Raw genomic sequence first — 22,491 nt, forward strand, 5'->3', positions numbered from 1 at the left:
AATTAAATCTAATAAATAAATAAATATTGACTGCTACCCCCCTAAAAAAATAAAATAGAATAAATAAATATTGACTGTTACCGCCCTAAAAAAATAAAATAAAATAAATAAATATTGACTGTTGTTACCCAAAGTATATTAAGTGGGATTTTTCAGAAAAACAAATATATACAGTAACACAAAAACAACCTGTCTCTGTGATCACTATAGGGGTATAAATAATAATATAGTGTTAAATAAAATCAGTCCCTTGGGCACAAAACTGAAAATAATACAGCTCTCCAAAAAGTGCACTTCTGCTGCTATTTGACATAACTGTTTGTTATGATGCTTTGACATTTTTGCACTTTATTTCTTTATTGAAAGAAAATTCTATGAAGAGAAAAGTTGTTTGCAAATGTGGTTACAATGCTAAAAAATGAAAAGTAAAAGCTAAAAAAATAAATACACTTCATTGAGTTAACATTATTTCTTTATAGGGGGAAAGATGTGATGTTATGAGCTAGGGAAAATAACAACTACACTACCCAGCATGCAACGGGAGTGACGAGCATGCGCAGTAGCCCCGAAAAGTGTTGTTGCATGTCGTCACCCGGCAGCTAAAAATGAGGTTATGAGCACGCTGTCAAAGTAAACGTCAAGAACTCAGCCAACACGCCTCGTCTGCATTATTTATAATTAGACAGACAACACATATACAGTGTCATTTTGCTTTGTTTACAAGGAAAGAAAAACAAAAGTTAAAAAAGGGAGATATATGTTGTATATATATGTATGTGCTGCGGTTGCTTTAAGAACGTTGCGACAGCTGCCGTAAAGGAGGTGCGTTGCTAGCCTGGTTGCTATGTTTCCGGTTGGTCGTAAAAGTGTTCGTCATGTGTTTGTACCCTGCTCAAATCTCTCAGTAAAGTTATTCATTGGATTATACCTTTTGTTTTGAACTTTACTACACCTTGGAGCGCTTTTTCCGGTGCATTGTTTTTCCTGCTTTCCCTATCGGCTCCTAATGACTGAGCTACGTGACGTCATTTCTTGTGATGTCTCACGGGGCATTTCTGGTCGGGACGGGATTCGTTCCGAGGGATTCGAATAAAGAACCAACTCTTTTTCTTTACTATAGTGGTCTCGATAACGGGTACCGGTTCTCAAAAAGGGATTCGAGTCCGAGGACTCTGTTCTTTTCTTATCGAACAACCGGGAAAACCGGTTTCGAGTATCATCCCTACCTACAAATGAGGCATAATGATGCACTATGTACATACAGCTAGCGTAAATAGCATGTTAGCACTGATTAGCTTGTAGTCATGCACTGACCAAATATGCCTCCAACAATTCAATAACATAAACAAAGCTCACATTTGTGCATTCACGCAAAGCATCCCACACAGCAAAAACACTCCGCGGCGGATCCCCCGCGCAGGTATCGCGCTTTCCGGAACGGAACCGCGAAACGGACCAGCATCGGCGTCCATTTGCACTCAGGAACGTATCCGCCACGGCGGCAGGTAGCGGATCCGCCGTGGCGGCGCGCTGAATGCGCTCCGCACCCATGATCAAAGCCTAACCTCCCGCCGCGGACCAGCAACGGACTCATAAAAACCCTGGCTCATCTGGCCGTTTTGGACCCCTTTATCTTATTTTCAAAATCCCTTCTGTTCTTGCTGTAGGATAAACTAGGAAAGTAAAAAAAATCACTAAGCCCTACTACAGCAATATAGGCTTACATATGCATTGCCTTGTATTTTTAAACTAACAATATTGTCAATAGGCAGAAACAGAAAATGGTCAATTCACTCTATAAAGTAAATATATATAATATATATGTTTAAAAAGTAAATATACATATTTAATCTATTAGGCTACAACTTCAAGGAAACACTGCTCCATGCACAGCTAACATATCAGAAAATGAATAACTGGTGAATGACAAGAAGTCCAATAAAAGGTTCTTTATTTATACATATACATCTCTATTCCTCCTGAGGAGGTGGAAGCGGGACTCGTCTCCTCGTTGCCCGATCCCCCGCCAAGTTGAACCACCTGATGGCGTGTTTGGTGACCTCAGCGTCCGTGGCTGACCTTGTCAACACATTTTTACTCACAGCACCTGTAATCAAACAAGATTACAAGACAGATACGTTTATGTTTATGGTAGGAAGTATCCAAAGCCAAGTATGCTTACACAATACAAAATATGTGATAGGTATTAAGGAGATTACATTTGAAAAAAAAAACATGACTTAAAGTTACTGGAGGTGGTTAAAATAAGGTGCGTAAACTATGAATTTGTGATCAGGGTATAGGTGTGCAAGACATCCAAAATGTTTAAACAATATCGTTATTTGGTTCCTTGATCAGACTACTTGTTTGGCTCTGTTGGATGACGGCGGCGGGGGGTTGGGGGTGGGGGGCATAAATAAATATCCATAACCCAACTTTGGGAGGTTGACATTGTTTTCTTATTATATTTGTACTATCATTCTATGTTTGTATTCGTGTAGGCCAGGGGTGTCCAAAGTGCGGCCCTGGGGCCATTTGCGGCCTGCAGGTCATTTTTTAACGGCCCCAGGGCACATTTTTTAAAAATATGATCGAAATAAATAAAAAACATTAAAAGTGGTATTTAAAGAGCAAACAGGTGAAATGTAACAAGAAAATGTAGCAATGTTTACTCTAATCACACAAAGCTGCCATGTAGGCTGTTTCTTTCTTTAAAAAATAATAATGAATTAAAATCAATGTCATTATGAATTATTGACCTATTCAAGGCTTAAGAAGTTTACCTTCGCAATCAGCTGGTCTTGGTTGTGCTTAATAGTTTCCAGCAGGCTAAGGATCTGGATTACCTCAGGCGCTGTTGACAAACAGCAGTATAAAATTAACATGTTTCAGTGTTTATCCTCATTACTCATAATACTGACATTAGCTATTGACCTTAGTTAATGACAAAAGTTATTGACAAAGTTTGAAGAAAATATGTGATTGCTTGTGAATTTGAATTTTTTCCAAAATTTGTGGCACAGAATGGTATTTGTCAGTTATTGCTCACCAGAGCAGGAAATGTTGTCGGCCATTCTTTCCCCTCGCCATGTTGGCCTGTAGGCCAGGCTGGATCCAGGCTCCTCTGTCTGCCACATGTTGAGGGCTGCTGGTGAGGGGGGTGGAGGGAGTCGAGGAGGGACTGCCGTTCCTAGAGAGGTGGGCATTGTGAGAGAGCCATCAGTTAACCATGACTGGTAATACCCAAGGGGCCTATCTATACACTAATATTTCAGAGATCAGTCCCTACCTTGTGTAACTCTCTGCATGTTTAATGCAGGTGCTGGTGAAGGCATATGAATGCGTCCTTCCCCATGGTGAGGTGCTAAGGGAGATACATTGGTATTAAATGGTTGAGATCTGTTAACCATGGTTACTGGATGCTGAGATATTATTTTGGAGATCAGTCTTTACCTAGTAAGTTATCTCCAGTTGAGGAGTCGAGTTGACAAATACTCATGACTCTTGCTGGCACTCGGCGAGACGGTGGAGCTGGGAGAAGGGATACAAGGAGAGGGGAATATCTTTAGCACTAAGAATGTTAACCATATCTTTAATATTAATGTGGTGGTTTCGTCTACAACGCTAAATATATCCTGTGGTGTACCTCAGGGATCAATATAGGACCTAAATTATTCAATGTCTAGATAAATGACATTTGTAAAGTTACAAAAGATTTAAAGTTACTATTATTTGCGGATGATACAACAGCGTTTTGTTCAGGAGAGAACACACAGAAGATAATACAAATAATAACAGAAGAAATTAACAAATTAAAAAGATGGTTTGACAAAAACAGACTATCTTTGAATCTCAGTAAAACTAAAATAATGCTATTTGTTAACAGTAGAAAAGAAAGTCAAACACAAATACAAATAGACGGAATAGAAATTGAAAGAGTAAATGAAACCAAATTTCTAGGTATAATGATTGATGATAAATTGAACTGGAAATCTCAAGTAAAAAATATACAACATAAAGTAGCAAGAAACACGTCAATAATGAATAAAGCAAAACATGTTCTAGACAAAAAATCGCTTCATATTCTCTACTGCTCACTAGTGTTACATATCTGAGTTATTGTGTACAAATATGGGGAAATAATTACAAAAGAACACTTCATTCATTAACGGTGTTACAAAAAAGATCAGTTAGAATAATACATAATGTTGGATATAGAGAACACACAAATCCTTTATTTATTGAATCAAAGATACTGAAATTCCACGACATAGTGAATTTGCAAACAGCTAAAATTATAAACAAAGCAAACTATAACCTGCTACCCAAGAATATACAACAATTCTTCTCAAAAAAAGAGGAGAAAAAAAATCTTAGAGAGAAATGTAATTTAAAACATTTGTACGCACGTACAACACTTAAGACCTTCAGTATATCAGTATGTGGAATTAAATTATGGAATGCATTAAGCAAAGCAATAAAACAATGTACTAATATGATCAATTATTTATGCTTACATGTGGAAATAATAATAATAATAGTAAATAAAATAATAATAATAAAAAAAGGTAAATAAAGCATAAAATAGTCTCTAATAAATTAATTAAATAAAAAACAGCATATAAAATATATACATCAGCAAATAACAAAAATATAGATCAAGAAAAAGGATCCTTAATATGTGCAGCAATTTTTCCCACTCACATCACCTCATTTTATATTTTTTTCTACAATTAACTATGCCAAAAAACACATAGACATACCTTTTTTTTTTAATGTAAACAAAAACAACATGGCGTCACACACAGCTAGTCCACAGTAAACAGGATCTCGAGCTCCACTAAAGAACAAAGAAAGAAATAATACACACTCATATTAATGGCAAAGAACAGCTGTTTCCACTCCGTTAACGTTACGTTGTTGACTAACGCAGTAACGTTAGCGACCTGGGGCTAAACAACACTGACAATAAAGTAATACGCTTTCGTTTCAAGCAGTTGGAAATATGTGGAATATCGTAGCATGTAACCTACACACATTCACAGCGTCTAACAAAAGATGGCCTAAGTTAACTGTATTGAACTTTTTACTCACCGGCTTCACGCGGGAAACTTTCACATTCTGGAGTCGGGGTCCCCCGGAACACAAAACACAGATAAAAGACAATTTTACAATAGCACGGCGAAAAAATGACCGTCGTGTGGGTTTTTTGACGAATAACACTCTTTTCCACTTTTCTTCGCTCGGGCCTCACCTACCGCGTGCAGCCATTTGGAATTTTCTGTATACGTGACGTCAGACGCACGTCCCCATGCAAAGCATTCTGGGAGGCGGCGCTGGAAATAAAATAGCCTTTTTTTACAGAATATAAAGTTTTACTGCTAGTCCTAATATCAAACAACGTCATTACAATCATACATAAATGATGATGGAAACACAAAGGCTGATCTTTACTGCGAATGTAGCAATAAATCAATAAATCTATACTTACGTTCGTGTTCCAGCAAAGAAAGTCCAGAGATCTTGGCTCATGCGCGTACACGCTAGTAAGCGCGTCCACGTCTGCGGGTGCAGACATTGGTCGGCTCAGCGCGCGTAGGCGGAGCCTATAACTCTAGGCGGCGTGCGCCGGTTTGGTTTGTCGCGTCCGCGTATGCGAATCAGACACGAGTCCGCTCAGGATCAGCTGTCTGACCGTACAATTTTCAGAGGCGGAGCTGTATCCTCTAGGCGGAGCCAAAACGAATGTGACAGTAACGCGGGTTGGGCGACTTGAAGGCGGATCCGTATAGCAGTCTTCTGCTGTGTGGGATTAAACTTTTGGTGGACAAAATGAGACAAAGAAGGAGTGGAAGATTTTACATGTAAACAAACTGTCACAGTCCACACTATGGTGAGTTTAAGAACCGCCAAAATTAGTAGGACAAAACGTTGTTCACCAAATACTCTCATCAGTGAAGCATGCACACAAACATATTAAACAGTTGGCTTTCTAACAATTGGGAAGGTTTGTGTCATGTTTGTCCTCAAACAAAAAACATACTAAAACAGAACAATTATTTTCCCCCCATCTTTTTCCATTTTTAATCATTTAAAAAAAAAAATGCTCCAGGGAGCCACTAGGGCAGCACCCCAGCTACACATACTGCAGTTGAGGATCACTGGCCTATAGGCAATACTTTTCCTCAAAATAAGTTAATTTTTAAGATTCTGGTACAATTATTTGTCCATTTCCATCTGGCAACACTGCATAGTATAGCTCTTTAAACGTTCATCTACTTCATCGGAAGTACTTTAGGAATTGTCCCACTGGGAAGTTTCAAGTTCCAACTTCAAAGAGTTTTAGTCAAAATGAAAAACTCCTGTTTTTTTTCTACAGCCCTGTAGTTACTGTCAGTGTTGGGTGTAAACATCACAAAGTCTACCAGACAATTGTTCTGCTTATGAGATCGTATCAGAGTTGTAACAAAGTTGGGATGGCGTCTGTGTGAAAAGCCTCTGCTGCAATACTCGAAGCGGAGTATAAAGTTTTAACACCCGACGCCGATTTATTGTTGTGTTTAAAGCAGTGGTTCTCAAACTTTTTTTGTCATCCCCCACTTTGGACAAGGGGGGAGTTTTCAAGCCCCACCTGCCCCCATCGCCCCAACAGAACGCTAATGCCAAGCTTAACATTTTCAAATTTATCGAACATCAAGTAACATCAAGTTTTATACATTCAAACTCAATAACATAAAATAAAATCAAGTTCAATAATAAATAAAATAACTGTGCAGCTGTGATATAACTAGCATCAAGTTCAATATCAAATAAAATAACTTGCATCAATTCAATAATAAATAAAACAAAAGTGTTATAACTTGCATCAAGTTCAATAATAAATCAAAAAAAGTGTTATAACTTGCATAAAGTTCAATAATAAATCAAAAAAAGTGTTATAACTTGCATCAAGTTCAATAATAAATCAAAAAAAGTGTTATAACTTGCATCAAGTTCAATAATAAATCAAAAAAAGTGTTATAACTTGCATCAAGTTCAATAATAAATCAAATAAAAGTGTTATAACTTGCATCAAGTTCAATAATAAATCAAATAACTTGCATCAAGTTCAATAATAAATAAAACAAAAGTGTTATAACTTGCATCAAGTTCAATAATAAATAAAACAAAAGTGTTATAACTTGCATCAAGTTCAATAATAAATAAAAACAAGTGTTATAACTTGCATCAAGTTCAATAATAAATCAAATAAAAGTGTTATAATTTGCATCAAGTTCAATAATAAATAAAACAAAAGTGTTATAACTTGCATCAAGTTCAATAATAAATCAAAAAAAGTGTTATAACTTGCATCAAGTTCAATAATAAATCAAATAAAAGTGTTATAACTTGCATCAAGTTCAATAATAAATCAAATAACTTGCATCAAGTTCAATAATAAATGAAAATAAAAGTGCCACTTTGCAATCTTTGCCAAAAAAAGGAGGACAGGGCAAGTGAACATGAGTTTTACAGTACTCCAGGATTAGTGGCTGCAATGAGCCTGTTTTGCACTGCACAGCTTTTCAAATCGGGGTTGCAGGCTTGACACTGCCACTGTTAAAACCTCATTGAATTCGGGGCTGAGCTGCCTTGACGCGAGTGTTTCCCGGTGAATGACACATTGTGTCCAATGCGCATTTGGCGCAACCCTCTTTATTAGAGCCTGCAGCCCGTTTCTTGACTTTGCCATGCGCGCCATCAGAGCAAAAGCCCACACAGTTTTCCCATTTAAGGTCGTGTTCTTTGAGGAAACTGTCCATTATCTTGAACAGCTCATCAGCGGTGGCTCTATTTTTTATGTATTTGCAAAACAGCAAATCCTCGCACAGTGACTCGCCATTCACAAAGCTTCCGCTTAGCCCCGCCCCCATTAGTTACTGTTGCTGTCTGTCAAACTTTCGCTCCTACCTAGAAATGTAAAGCATACAGGAAAAATAAGTAATTTACATTTATCTATATAGCGGATTTCACAGACAGAATCACAGTGATTTCCAGTGTGTATAGAAAATGAAAGCATAGTAAAAAAAAAAAATCAAAGAATATAATAATAAAAAAATAAAAAAATAAAAGTGAAATTTCCTCCCGTTCCTCGCGCCCCACCTGTCATGTCTCTATTCCCCACCAGTGGGGCGCGCCCCACACTTTGAGAAACGCTGGTTTAAAGCACTTGTGGTAACACCAGACAATGGCACCATGCGGTTCTGAAATGCAAATGCAAATACATGCAGGATCTGCAGGAGTGGTGCCGATTTTGCGAAATCTCTGTGTGAAAGAGAATGATCAAGTTTTCTCATCCAACAATAAAAGTCAAAGGCAGCCTGTCTGGAAAGTAGGGCTGTGAATCTTTGGGCACCACACGATTTGATTCAGAATCGATTCTCGACTCAAAACGATTCTAGATTCAAAACCAATACTTTTTTAATAACCTTGGGTGCCTGTTCTATTATTAACTACATTAACAAAATAGATAAATAGATACATTTCTATATTACTTAAAAGAAAACTTGTTTTGTTTAATAAATTCTACCCTACAAATAAGGCAACAAGAAAAGTATCTTACACTTCTCTTTTGTAAAGTAAATCTGTACAGCAAATATGGGCATCTACATCAACAATATGATTTGCCTGAGTGGCTGGACAGGACAGATAAAAAAAAAAGGTTTTAGATTTATTTTAATCGATTAAGAATCACAATTAATTTGAAAAAAAAATATTTTTGACACCCCTACGAGAAAGTGACTCTTAATTGAGAACATCCTTAACAACAGATGTTTCACACTTTGATCTGTAACTTTTATGGTTGTAGGATTCTTCCTGGAAGGAGTGTAGTTGAGTTTTTGGGGGGAGTTTTGCCCATCATTCACTATCCCTATGTGAGACAAGACTACATGTGTGTCTTTCCCTTTTTTGTGCGTTGTAAATAGTGAAAAACTGCTTGTACAATGCAAGTATTGTATACGAGATACATCTTTCTCCAATAAAACCCTCTAAAATCACATTAAAAAATTGCCTACACCGCTTCTTTTAAATGCTGTGACCTGCATATCAACCAAGCTACAGCGTCATAGTTATTGTAAGAGCTAACACAGAGGAACTACTTTTCTGGCGCCATGACTAGAGATGTCCGATAATGGCTTTTTTGCCGATATCCGATATTCCGATATTGTCCAACTCTTAATTACCGATTCCGATATCAACCAATATATGTATACAGTCGTGGAATTAACACATTATTATGCCTAATTTTGCTGTGATGCCCCGCTGGATGCATTAAACAATGTAACAAGGTTTTCCAAAATAAATCAACTGAAGTCATGGATTGCAAGGGATTCTGGGTATTTGTTTTGTTGTGTTTATGTTGTGTTACGGTGCGGATGTTCTCCCGAATTGTGTTTGTCATTCTTGTTTGGTGTGGGTTCACAGTGTGGCGCATATTTGTAACAGTGTTAAAGTTGTTTATACGGCCACCCTCAGTGTGACCTGTATGGTTGTTTACCAAGTATGACTTGCATTCACTTGTGTGTGTGAAAAGCCGTAGATATTATGTGACTGGGCCGGCACGCAAAGGCAGTGCCGTTAAGGTTTATTGGCGCTCTGTACCTATCCCTACGTCCGTGTACACAGCGGCGTTTTAAAAAGTCATACATTTTACTTTTTGAAACCGATACCGATAATTTTGAAACCGATACCGATAATTTCCGATATTACAATATCGAACTACCGATCCCGACATCCCTGGTCATGTTATCCAGCTACTTCCGTAAATTCCGGACTATAAGCCGTTACTTTTTACCAGGACTTTGAACCCTTTGGCTCATAAGACGGAGCGGCTAATTTATGAAGTTTTAAATAAAATAATACTAATGATTATTTTATTAAAAAAAACAAGCAAAAACACTGACAGGGTGTTTTATTGTTTGTGCTTTGGCGCCATCTTTTAGATGGATTTGTTCTCTGCAAGTATTGCAGTGTTCTTCCATTCATTGGTAGTCCTTTTTTTTTTTTTTTTTTTCAACCGGAGTGCGGTTTGGTCTTCTACCCGTCCACAGCGTTTCTACCCAAATGGATTCTTCATTCATTACTCCAAACAACGTTTGTAAATTTTACAATATAACTTAAACTGTTTATACTAACTAAACCGTTTCATGAGTGATGTCTGTAGCGGTTTTTTCATGCATATTTGTACGTGCTATCGTAATGTAATGACGCTAGCGTCGTTAGCATTAGCTAATATGCTAACACATTGACGAGTGTATATGTTAGTATTATTAACATACAATGGCATTCTTTTTGTGTTTTTTCAGTTTCACAAATTCTTCAGTAAATTCACCAAACCGTCGCCGTTTAGTCAGTTTAGCTGATTGGAGAGCTAGCTTGCACAGCTAGTGGGTCCACGACAATGACTTCTGTTTTGTTTGATCAGCCGTTTTACTGCTGTGTTACAGACACTGTTTGGAAACAATTAAGGTACGTAAATAAACATTTACAGAATACTTCTGTGTAAATAACTCATTTGGCAACGTATCTGTGCCTTATAGTCCAGTGCGGCTAATATATAGAAAACAATTTAGTGTATACCCCGGTGCCCTCTGTGGTCCGGAAATTACGATAACTACTAGCTTGCTTGAGCTGGTTGCTACCTGCTATTAAAAAAGAAGGAGCTTGAGCTGATTCTCTTACTGCTGTATTGCCTTTGAGTTAGTCAATCAACTTTAAAAATCCACACGCTACCAACTTGATACTATATGGCTCTCAATTGCGCTGTCAAAAAATGGAATGCAGCGTTAAGTTACTGCAACGTCGCTAGGAACCATTTTTTATCAAAGGATCAGGTTTATTCTGAATTCAGCAACTCAAGGAGCTCACAAGTGTGGAAAGATACAACCATCCCATCAAGTGCGGAAAGATACAACCATCCCATCTGTCAGCATCACAATGAGAGCGGACATTTTAAATAACTGTTGTATGTTCTTATTTGAAACGCTTAGCAATAGTGCTACATGAAAATGCTCCAAGGCTCTCACAAATTCTGCCTTATGTGGTAGCGAACACAGGAAGTGCTCTCTTTGCTGTTGTTGTTGACGGGAGTAGCGTTCGTTGCTCTGTGAAAATCAATCAATGAAAACAATACTTTAAATATTACAATAGAATGTGCCTGCTACTACATTACATACATACTTACAACATGCATATAACATAGTGTGGAAGATTTTTGGATGTTTTAGAGGTCTTCAGAGGCAGAATAGAATCTACCGTATTTTTCAGCCTATAAGGCGCACTTAAAATTCTTTCATTTTCTCAAAAATCGGCAGTGCGCCTAATGTACGGAATATTTCTGGTTGTGCTTACCGACCTCCAAGCAATTTTATTTGGTACATGGTATAATGATAAGTGTGACCAGTAGTTGGTACTCACACATAAGAGATACGTGTAGACTGCAATATGACGCCAGTAAACAACACCAAAACTTTAAATGTTCCATTGAAAATTACACATGGCACTCAAAAATCTGTCAAAATGTTTTATTATGACTTTGAAGCCGCACCGCTTGATGGATTGTCGGCCCATTACGGCTACCGTAGTCAGAGATACAAGTATTACTATGGTGTGTGTATAAGGACCGCAAAATGGCACCCTTTAGCAGACATAATATCTGGCGTTTTGTTTCACAATATTATGCAAAACCAACTTTTCTTACCTTCTGGTACATGCTGATGTGTATTTGAGATCTGCATAAGTCCTGAAAATTTGCGCACGTCCGCCACTGTAGTCCGTGCCGATTACGTAGTCGATAAGCTTCTTCTTTTTCACTATCATCTTTTTATGGGACATTCACCCTCTGCTGTTGCCATTTCTAATATAAAGTAGCGGAAAGTTCTAACTTATATCTCGCTATGGAAGCGCTAAAAACTACCGGTGTAGTGGGTTTACATAATTTACCAACGGAACTTTAGTTATTAGAGAGTTCCGGTCGGACGGTTTTTCACGGGACACATCTCTGGTGTTGTTGCACTAGTGAGCCACAGATGAGGAGATGCTGCTCTGTTGTTGATTTAAGTAAAGTCTGAATGTCATTAAAACAGTTAGCTCCATCTTTTGACACTTCTTCCACTCCCATCCTTGCACGCTACACCGCAACAACAAAGATGACGGAGAGAAGACGCTGTCGAAGGTGAGCCACGTAAATAAGACCGCCCACAAAACGGCGCATCCTGAAGCAACTGTCAGAAAGCGACTTGAAGATTAGATCAGATTTGATTAGTTCATTTCAAAGGGGACAATGCAATTTCATAAAAACACAAGACTACACACAGTTAAAAAAGCCAGAATTAGCCAGAAGGCTAGTTTTCATCTGTAGTCCTCTGGCCGTGATGTAAAAAAGGCAGTCAAATTACAATTTAAAATAAAAAGAAAAGAAAGAGAGAGAAAAAGCAAAAAAGCACACAATACATATACAATATGATAAAAAAAAAAAAAATACAACATCACAACATAACATTTATCTCTGTCAGGCTTGTCCCTGACAGTTTGGCTATGTTTTAGTTTTTCCTCTGCGTTTGTCTTTTGTTTCCTGTCTTTAGTTCCTGTCAGCACTCTTATTTTGGTTATTTCCTGATTGTCTCCCTGAGTGCTTTTTCCCTTCAGCTGTGGCTGATTGGCACCGGGCCACACCTGGTGTCAATTAGCCAGCTGCTATTTGAACCCGCCTTCCCATCCAGTCTGTGCTGGATTATTGTCACGACTACCTGTCATAATACTTGTCATTGTAGCTCTGTCTACTCTTGTTCACTCTGCTCATGTCATAGTTCCTTTGTGTCACAGTAAGTGTTTTTGTTTCTTGTCGACAGTTAGCCTAATTTGTGCTATTTTAGTTCATAGCCAAGTTTGTTCTCCACCTTGTGCGCGCCTTTTGTTTGTACCCTTTTGTTTGTTTTTTTGCTATAGTGTTTAATTAAATCATGTTTTCCTGTTCAATGCCTACCGTCTCTGCATCTTGGGGTTCGTCACCCACACACTCTGACAATCTCAGCATCAAAACAGGCTCATATATTAGTGCTGGCGTTGATAAGCCACATTTTTTTTGTGAAGGCCTTGTAAATTGTGACCAGTTTAACCTCCTCAGGTACTAAGTTCCACACATTTGCACTCCTTACTGACCAGGCCGACTTACTGAAAGTTGATGGTCTGTAAAACATAATCTATGCAACATTTTGACCAAAGAATCACCATTACATGTTATGTAGACCAATGGTCCCCAACCACCGATTAGTTACGGGCCGCACAAGAAAAAAAATAAAAAATAAAAAAAAAATTAAAAAAAAAAAAATAAAAAAAAAAAAATATATTTTTATTAAATCAACATAAAAAACACAATATATATATATCAATATAGATCAATACAGTCTGCAGGGATACAGTCCGTAAGCACACATGATTGTATTTCTTTATGAAAAAAATAAAATAAAATAAAAATTGTCCGTGGGACAAATTTTCAAGTGTTGACCAGTCCACAGCTACAAAAAGGTTGGGGACCACTGATGTAGACCACAAGGAAATGTTTGTAATTTAGAAGAAAAAAAAAGATCCGTTTAATGCACCTAATAATCTGGTGCGCCTTTTGTATGAAAAAAAGACCTGAATAGACCCGCTCATCGGCAGTGGGCCTTAAAATCCGGTGTGCCCTATGGTCCGGAAAATACAGTATCGCATGCCTGCATTATTAGTTGCCTCTCACTAACAGGTTTTCACTATTTAGAATGCACAGACAAGGGAAAGACGTGTGTGTTCTTGTCTCACATAAGGGTCTAAATTCCGGAAAAAGTGCAGTTGATTTACTGCTTGGCGCAGAGTTTGTGCAAAAACCTTTTAGGTGTAACTCCCAGCCACTCATGTTTAATTTTTGAGCTGTCGCTGATTTCCCAGACTGCCACGTTGCAGTTTGTGTGTTTTAGCCGCACAGAGCACCGACTGTCTGGACCTTGGACACACAAAGTGGACTGTGTCGGCCGGAATCAGGGCGGGGGTCATCTTAAACTTTGCGAAGGATGACTTCACATAAAGTCACTCCTCCTTTTTTCTCGTTCTTCTTGCAGGATTGGTGTTCTTTCCGACAGACCTCCACATGGCCTCTCCCTCTGCGCACACAAAAAACAGTTCCGGAGGGGGGCTGGTCTGTGGGCGGGGAGCGTGAGCATGCCCCTTTCAGAGGAAGTGAGCACAGACTAGTGGAATGTAGTTGCCTTTATTGGAAGAAGAGCGCAAAAGGTGGCTAAGGGCTAGCTTGCTATGACCAGCTAGACATCGAGCGATAGACAGATCGATAGAGAAGAGAGGGATGAAAACATGCCTCACTTCACCGTGGTACCCGTGAAGGATCGAGGCCAGTCCTCCGGCTATGACAGTCTTGAAGGGATCAACTGGGTGGACCACGGCGACGGTGGACAGCTGGATCATCAAGACACTGTCAGTTCTGATGGTAAGCAAACTTTTCCTAAAAGTTTCGAAAGAGCTCCCTTTTCGGTTGCCATTGCGATTCTCCAATACCAGAACCAGTTTTTCAAGCTCTTTTTCCACTATTGGAATGGAAGCCCACACAAAGAGTGGGTGCAGTTGCATGCAGCTGGGTGGCGGGGCGTGAGAGCGCTACACAGCAGCAACAAAACGGCCTCAAGAGCCGCCTGGGTACAAAAGATGGAAATCTTTTTGTGCCAAGGGAGGGTTTGCTTCTGTCTCAGCTTGTCACTCACGTGTTGCTTACAAGGGGGGGAGGAGGCCATTAAGCGTCCAAAACAAAGGCAAGGAGAGGAGTTTGTGGCGGGCGGGTATGATCATGTGGGGTTTTTACATGGGCCTGAAGGAAAGAAAACATTGACGAAACTTTTTTATTTTTGGGGGGGGGATTAAAAGTCTCATTGGGTGCGGTCCCTGGGATGAATCAGACTATAACCACATCTGAACCAGACGCCTGGAAAGCCGCACTTTACTTTGGTACAAAACCCACGCACTGTCTGCAAATAGTGAGCCCACTATGAACACGCTTCTAAATACGGTAAATACTCAATCCGTACGGACGTTATGGCCTCAGAACTTTTGTGAATATTTGAGGCACCCACAAATATTAAAACTTAAAGTGTTTACAAAGTACAAAGAAGAAGAACCATGATAAACATTCTGAATTTATTTCATCCATCCATTCATTCATTCTCAAAATAATCTTACTCATCTCATCATATGAAATGTAATTTACCGTATTTTTCGGACTATAAGTCACAGTTTTTTTCATAGTTTGGCCGGGGGTTGCGACTTATACTCAGGAGCGACTTATGTGTGAAATTATTAACACATTACCGTAAAATATCAAATAATATTATTTAGCTCATTCACGTAAGAGACTAGACGTATAAGATTTCGTGGGATTTAGCGATTAGGAGTGACAGATTGTTTGGTAAACGTATAGCATGTTCTATATGTTATAGTTATTTGAATGACTCTTACCATAATATGTTATGTTAACATACCAGGCACGTTCTCAGTTGGGTATTTATGCGTCATATAACGTACACTTATTCAGCCTGTTGTTCACTATTCTTTATTTATTTTAAATTGCCTTTCAAATGTCTATTCTTGGTGTTGGGTTTTATCAAATACATTTCCCCAAAAAATGCGACTTATACTCCAGTGCGACTTATATATGTTTTTTTCCTTCTTTATTATGCATTTTCGGCCGGTGCGACTTATACTCCGAAAAATACGGTACTTCACCGAGTATTATTTATTAATTTTTTATTGTGATTACTTATGCAGTATATTGTGAGTAAATTGAGAACAGGAAGTGAACAAAAGTTTTAGCAACTGTTATGTAAAAGAAAAGGGGTAGGATTAAATAAGCTCTGCTTCTTCATACTCCTTTTTGAACATGTTGAAAAGAGAAACTGGAAATTGTGATGTATCATGTTGTATGCTTGCATGTTCGAAATAAGCTCGAACTCAAACTCAAACTCAATATGATTATTTATAACACACTGACAAAGCCAGGACTTTATCTGTGGTGTAACTTTACATTACTTTCTGGAGTAAGTGCTTGACATGTACTGTAGACTTGTATTACACAAACCAGTAGGAGGTGATCAAACCAAACACCTACTTGGCGGCCTACAAAAAAAATACAACAATGTGAGACAAGACTAAGGGTTCTGATTTACTGAAGGATTGCGTGTACTAAAAGAAGTGCAAACTTGATAGCACACGCAAAGATTGTGTCTGTTAAGTGAGCAGAATAAGGCGTGCAACCCATTTTGCGCCTCTGTCTTCATTAATATGCAAAATACGAGCTGATTAGCAATATACCCACAATACTAGGAGGAGAAGGTGCAAATATATTATACAGTTCTTAACCTTTTTGACCTAGGAGCCCAACTTTCCCACTACAGAGGGGCCCAGGGCTCACTTAAATATTACAACTGAATTAGTAATCTTACTCTTGATCTTAATCATATTCAATAATTATGTCTAACTTACTTACAGTTTAGCAGGATAAATATTGTCAAATTATATAAAAGCATGTGTTAATCACAAATATTATTATCAAGCCTTAGGTCAGGCTGATTACAAAAATAAATACCAATCAAATATACTGCAAAAGAAGGGACTCGTAAAAACTGATGAAAAATACATTTACATACAATTACACAGTGCTAAAATAAATACACTCTAACGAAATGAATGATACGTAATAATATATATGTTTCTTAAATAAACTGTCAATAAAATGAAATACAAATTAAAATACAGCTTCACCACTTTAGTCATAATTTTGGTGCTTAAAGCTGGGGTACTTAAGTTGTGTTCTTTAACAAAAAAAATCATATTATCATCACACAGTATATCGTAACAATAATAATTTCTGAAAAAATCCTACATATACATGCTGTATGTGCCTTATAATTAAGTATTTTAGTGAATAAAACCCCGGTAGACAAGATCATTTGTTTTCGTGGTGGTCAACCCCTCCAGATCCAACCAGAGAAATTAAAGAAAGGAGGGTTGATATATAGTGATCACAGTGCGAACCAAAGAAAAGCCAAAACTGTAATAAATATTGGCCCGGCATACTCGAGATGGAGGGCATTGCGGCCCAGTCTTGGACTAACTTTGGACACACAATTGGCGATTTTCCTTCTAGACAGGCAATATAATGTTCCATTTTCCTATATTTTGTGTGTATGCTTTTGCTTGGATATGTGTTACCGATAATCTGCAACACAATTTGGATCTTAGTAAATCAGGCCCTATGTTTGTCTTTCCCTTTTCTGTTCATCCTAAATAGTAAAAAACTGTTAGTATGAGGCGGCTAACAATGCAAGTTATCTGATTAATGTATTCTGCCTACAAAGTGCTCTAAAAACATTTTTAAAACCACCCCGCCAACAACGCTCCATTTACATGCCATGACAACCAGTGTTTTAAAGTCACAAAGTCACATATATATACTTAACTTAGTTATTTATATTGCTGACAACCTTCACTTTTACTCCAGTACATTTCCTACATAAAAGGGTGTTTCTACTCCGATACATTTCCCTCAGCCATTTTTAGCTATGGTATCGGAATAGTATTAGTATCAGGCCAATATCCAAATTTGGGTATTGGGATTGGATGGGAGGTGAAAAAACGTTATGTTAGGTTCCGATATAGCAGAGTTTGAAACGTGTCATGGTTGTGTTGGTCGTGACCCCAGGGTACAGAGAAGGCAAACAACGGGCAGGTAGTAGTATTTAATAAGAACAATAGTGCAGAAGAGTATAAACAGTCGCATAATGCATAGGGAAAGCAATGCAACATGGAGCTACAAAGTACAAAGCAAAACACAATTGCAAGCACAAAAGTCAAGCTATAATCCTAAATAATCCAGCGCTGTCCAGAGGGCAGGGCTGGTTTAAGAAGCATCCTGATTGACAACCATGAACAGGTGAAGCAGCCAGCGCTCAGACCTGAGTAGTGTTGGCACAATGGAATCAAACAGGAAGTGGGAGAAAAATAGGAACGCTGGACAGGAAATAATACGAGAAACAGAAAATACCTGTCATGTAAAATCAAGACACGTTAACTTCTACCAAAGTAATTTTTTGGTGAGATACCTTCAAGTATTTCATACAAGACTACACAAAACGATGCATGTATCGAACTGAAATCTTACACACTAACATACTGCAAAGTACTATTTCATATAAAATGTATATGTGCTTGCAGGTACTTTCTGTCAGGGAACTGTGGACTTCCCAGAAGTCAATGCCTTGCGGGTTATAAATAAAAAATACTACTTATTTGCATATTCTCTACATATTTGTGTGTGTTGACTGTGTGGTACAGTTACATTGTTGGCTCCGCAGGTGGTGGTTTTTTTAGTTGTTTCTGTGCCTGAGCTTGTGTCCATGCTAGTACGTGAGCATGCATACCTTAAGCTTTGATTTTGTAAATGATATCAAGTCATTCTGTTTATTTCTGTTATGCAAGGTGGCCATTATCTTTAATAATAAAGGGTTAGGGTTAGTCTATTATTTCAAAATTAGCTCCTCTGGTCCACGTTTACCAAAATGTTCTATAATTCAACGACACGCTGATGGTCTCATATCACGGTGACATCCTGATTTAACCTTCAAAGCTAACTGGGAGGTTTTGACGGCAGCCTGTCGTTTAGCCCACTTCACTCGTTTCTGAGCTCACAGCTCCCTGGAGCATTGGCATCCACGTTTGCAGGCAGCTGCTAAGGATGGCTACATCCTGTAGAAAAAGGAAGTGGGACTGCTGATGAATGAGGAGGTCACAGAATCACACTGTAATAAGATCATGTAGGCAGTTAGATTGCATGGAACATGTACTACAACAATGTCAGCAATGCAAAACACTATCGTTGTTGTCTAAATGCTAATGATACTTGTAGTTGTGGTCATATGCCTATAAAAGTACAGAATTTTAGTACACATTTATTTATATATATATATATATATATATTTATATATATATATATATATATATATATATATATATATATATATATATATATATATATATATATATATATATATATATATATATATATATATATATATATATATATACACACATACATATATATATATATATATATATATATATATGTATTGGGATTGGATTGGAGGTGAAAAAAATAAATAAAAATTATATATATATATATATATATATATATATATATATATATATATATATATATATATATATATATATATATATATATATATATATATATGGTATTGAAAAAGTATTAGTATCAGGCCGATATCCAAATTTGGGTATTGGGATTTAATTGGAGGTGAAAAAATAAAAAAAATAAATAAAAAATAAAAATTAAAAATTAAAAAAAATATTAAAAAAAAATATATATATAAAAAAAAAAATATATATATATATATATATATGTATATATATATATATATATATATATATATATATATATATATATATATATATATATATATATATATATATATATATATATATATATATATATATATATATATATATATATATATATATATATATGTAATAGCGATGTGTACCAAAATTCTGTACTTTTATAGGCATTTGACCACAACTACAAGTATCATTAGCATGTAGACAACAAAGATGGTGTTTTGCAGTACAGAATTTTGGTACACATCGCTATTAAATAAATAAATGAATATATATATATATATATATATATATATATATATATATATATATATATATATATATATATATATATATATATATATATATATATATATATATATATATATTATATTTATAAAATATATATACAGTATATATACTAAATGTACATATGTATGTATGTATGTATATATATATACATTATATATATATATATATATATATATATATATATATATATATATATATATATATATATATATATATATATATATATATATATATATATATATATATATATATTTTTTTTTTTATTTTATTTTTTTTTGTTTTGTTTTCATGACTATTTACATTGTAGATTGTCACTGAAGGCATTAAAACTATGAATGAACACATGTGGAGTTATGTAGTTAACAAAAAAAGGTGAAATAACTGAAAACATGTTTTATATTCTATTTTCTTCAAAATAGCCACTCTTTGCTCTGATTACTGCTTTGAAAACTCTTGGCATTCTCTCGATAAGCGTTTAAAGAGGTAGTCACCTGAAACGGTTTTCACTTCACAGGTGTCATAGTTTTGATGCCTTCAGTGATAATCTATAATGTAATTACTCATGAAAATAAAGAAAACTCATTGACATGAGAAGGTGTGTCCAAACTTTTGGCTTGTACTCTATATAGCCAATAAAGGTTGTGTTACATTTGCTTTATTAAACTACATGAGCTAAAAAAAAAAAAAGTCCTGACTTCATTGCGGGAGTGGTGATCCTGGAAGTAATGACATAGTTTTACTGTAAACCTCAGCCTCGGCTTGTGAACTCAGTTCTGTGCGCCCCAGCAACATCAACACTGCTGTCATTGTTGCCGGACTGGAGTGTAGCAGCAGAACAACACTGCCTAACATTCAGGACTCAGGCCTGAACTCTTGTGGGCTACAGCATGATTTAGTCTGTTTAGTCTGTTTGCAAAGCCAACAAACAGTACTTTTCAGGGGTACAATGTCATGACAGTGGGGTGGAGTCCCTTAACAGTTCTGCTTTTGTAGCTTTGATACCAGACTTTCACAACTTCCTTGCATCTTTTGTTCCCCCAAAAGACGTACAGTGCCTCTGACTGTACCTAAAATGTTTTCTTCGATGCACCGGAGGTCATCAAACACTCTGCAGACCCCACACCCCTTGTGTAATTCTTCGCCATTAGCACTCATCAGTGCTAATATGTTTTCCTGCGCGTCTCAGCAGGTTAGCACTCCCAACATTCAGATTGCTGTTCTGCATGGAGAGACAGCACCATCTGTCCCCCCAGGAAGAAGTCACTAATGAAGGCTAAATGCTCGTTTTTAAACGGGACTTCTTATTTACTGGGATGATTTCTAAGAGAGATGCCGACCAGTGCGTCGACTGACAAAGCAACAGTTATTACAATTGCTTTAGAAAAAAATTATTCAGCCTATTTACAGAATGAAAGCAAACCTTCTGCAATATTTCTTGCACACCTTATCGCCAATATAGAGGGGCTGGGGTTTTTTTCTTTACTCAACTGCAGAAAGTACCAGGCGTCTACTGAGGTAAGGCATTTAATTATGTAGCAGCCGGGCGTTTATTTGGATATATGTATTTATTTTAGGCACACAGGTGCATCTCAATAAATCGAAACATCTTGGAAAAGTTTATTTATTACAACACCCAGAAACACTTCGCTGGGCCTGAGCTCATCTAAGATGGACTGATGCAAAGTGGAAAAGTGTCCTGTGGTCTGACGAGTACACACTTCAAATTGTTTTTGGAAACTGTGGACATCGTGTCCTCCAGGCCAAAGAGGAAAAGAACCATCCGGATTGTTCCAGGCGCAAAGTTGAAAAGCCAGCATCTGTGATGGTATGGGGGTGTATTAGTGGCCAAGGCATGGGTAACTTACACATCTGTGAAGGCACCATTAATGCTGAAAGGTACATACAGGTTTTGGAGCAACATATGTTGCCATCCAAGCAACGTTATCATGGACGCCCCTGCTTATTTCAGCAAGACAATGCCAAGCCACGTGTTACAACAGCGTGGCTTCATAGTAAAAGAGTGTGGGTACTAGACTGGCCTGCCTGTAGTCCAGACCTGTCTCCACTTGAAAATGTGTGGCGCAATATGAAGCCTAAAATACCACAACGGAGACCCCCGGACTGTTGAACAACTTAAGCTGTACATCAAGCAAGAATGGGAAAGAATTCCACCTGAAAAGCTTCAAAAATTGTTCTCCTCAGTTCCCAAACGTTTATTGAGTGTTGTTAAAAGGAAAGGCCATGTAACACAGTGGTAAAAATGCCCCTGTGCCAATTTTTTTGTAATGTGTTGCTGCCATGAAATTCTAAGTTAATGATTATTTGCACAAAAAAAAATTAAGTTTCTCAGTTCCAACATTCAATTGAATATAAATTGAAAAGGAATTGCAAATCATTGTATTCTGTTTTTATTTACGAATTACACAACGTGCCAACTTCACTGGTTTTGGGTTTTGTATGTTTTCATATGTGAATATTGTTGCCTGAGGTTATTTTATGGTCTTAAACTGAGCCCCCCCACCCCATGAGAGCTTATTTTTGTTAGCTTTAGTTTTTTCTCCCCCTCCTTTCTCTCCTCCCTCCATGTTTACCTTTCCTTCCTATATCTTTACGGGGCGTCACCTTCTTTCATTCATTCTTCCTTGTTAAGCACGAATCCTTGCGGTTTATTTTGGTGTTGTTTGGTTTCCTGCGTAGGAGTTGTGTACT

General features: G+C 37.2%; 1 protein-coding gene across 1 annotated transcript in view; it reads left to right on the forward strand.

Moving 5' to 3' along the window:
* The first annotated feature begins 14,138 nt into the window (after positions 1-14,138).
* Positions 14,139-22,491, forward strand: part of slc12a4 (solute carrier family 12 member 4) — a 41,638-nt gene continuing 33,285 nt past the window's right edge. The window contains exon 1 of the mRNA XM_062023907.1: positions 14,139-14,518. Coding sequence (XP_061879891.1) covers positions 14,386-14,518 — 133 coding nt within the window. The 5' untranslated portion in view covers positions 14,139-14,385. The remainder of the gene's footprint in view (positions 14,519-22,491) is intronic.

The sequence above is a fragment of the Entelurus aequoreus genome, linkage group LG02, assembly GCF_033978785.1.
Source record: "Entelurus aequoreus isolate RoL-2023_Sb linkage group LG02, RoL_Eaeq_v1.1, whole genome shotgun sequence".
Taxonomy (NCBI): Eukaryota; Metazoa; Chordata; class Actinopteri; order Syngnathiformes; family Syngnathidae; genus Entelurus; species Entelurus aequoreus.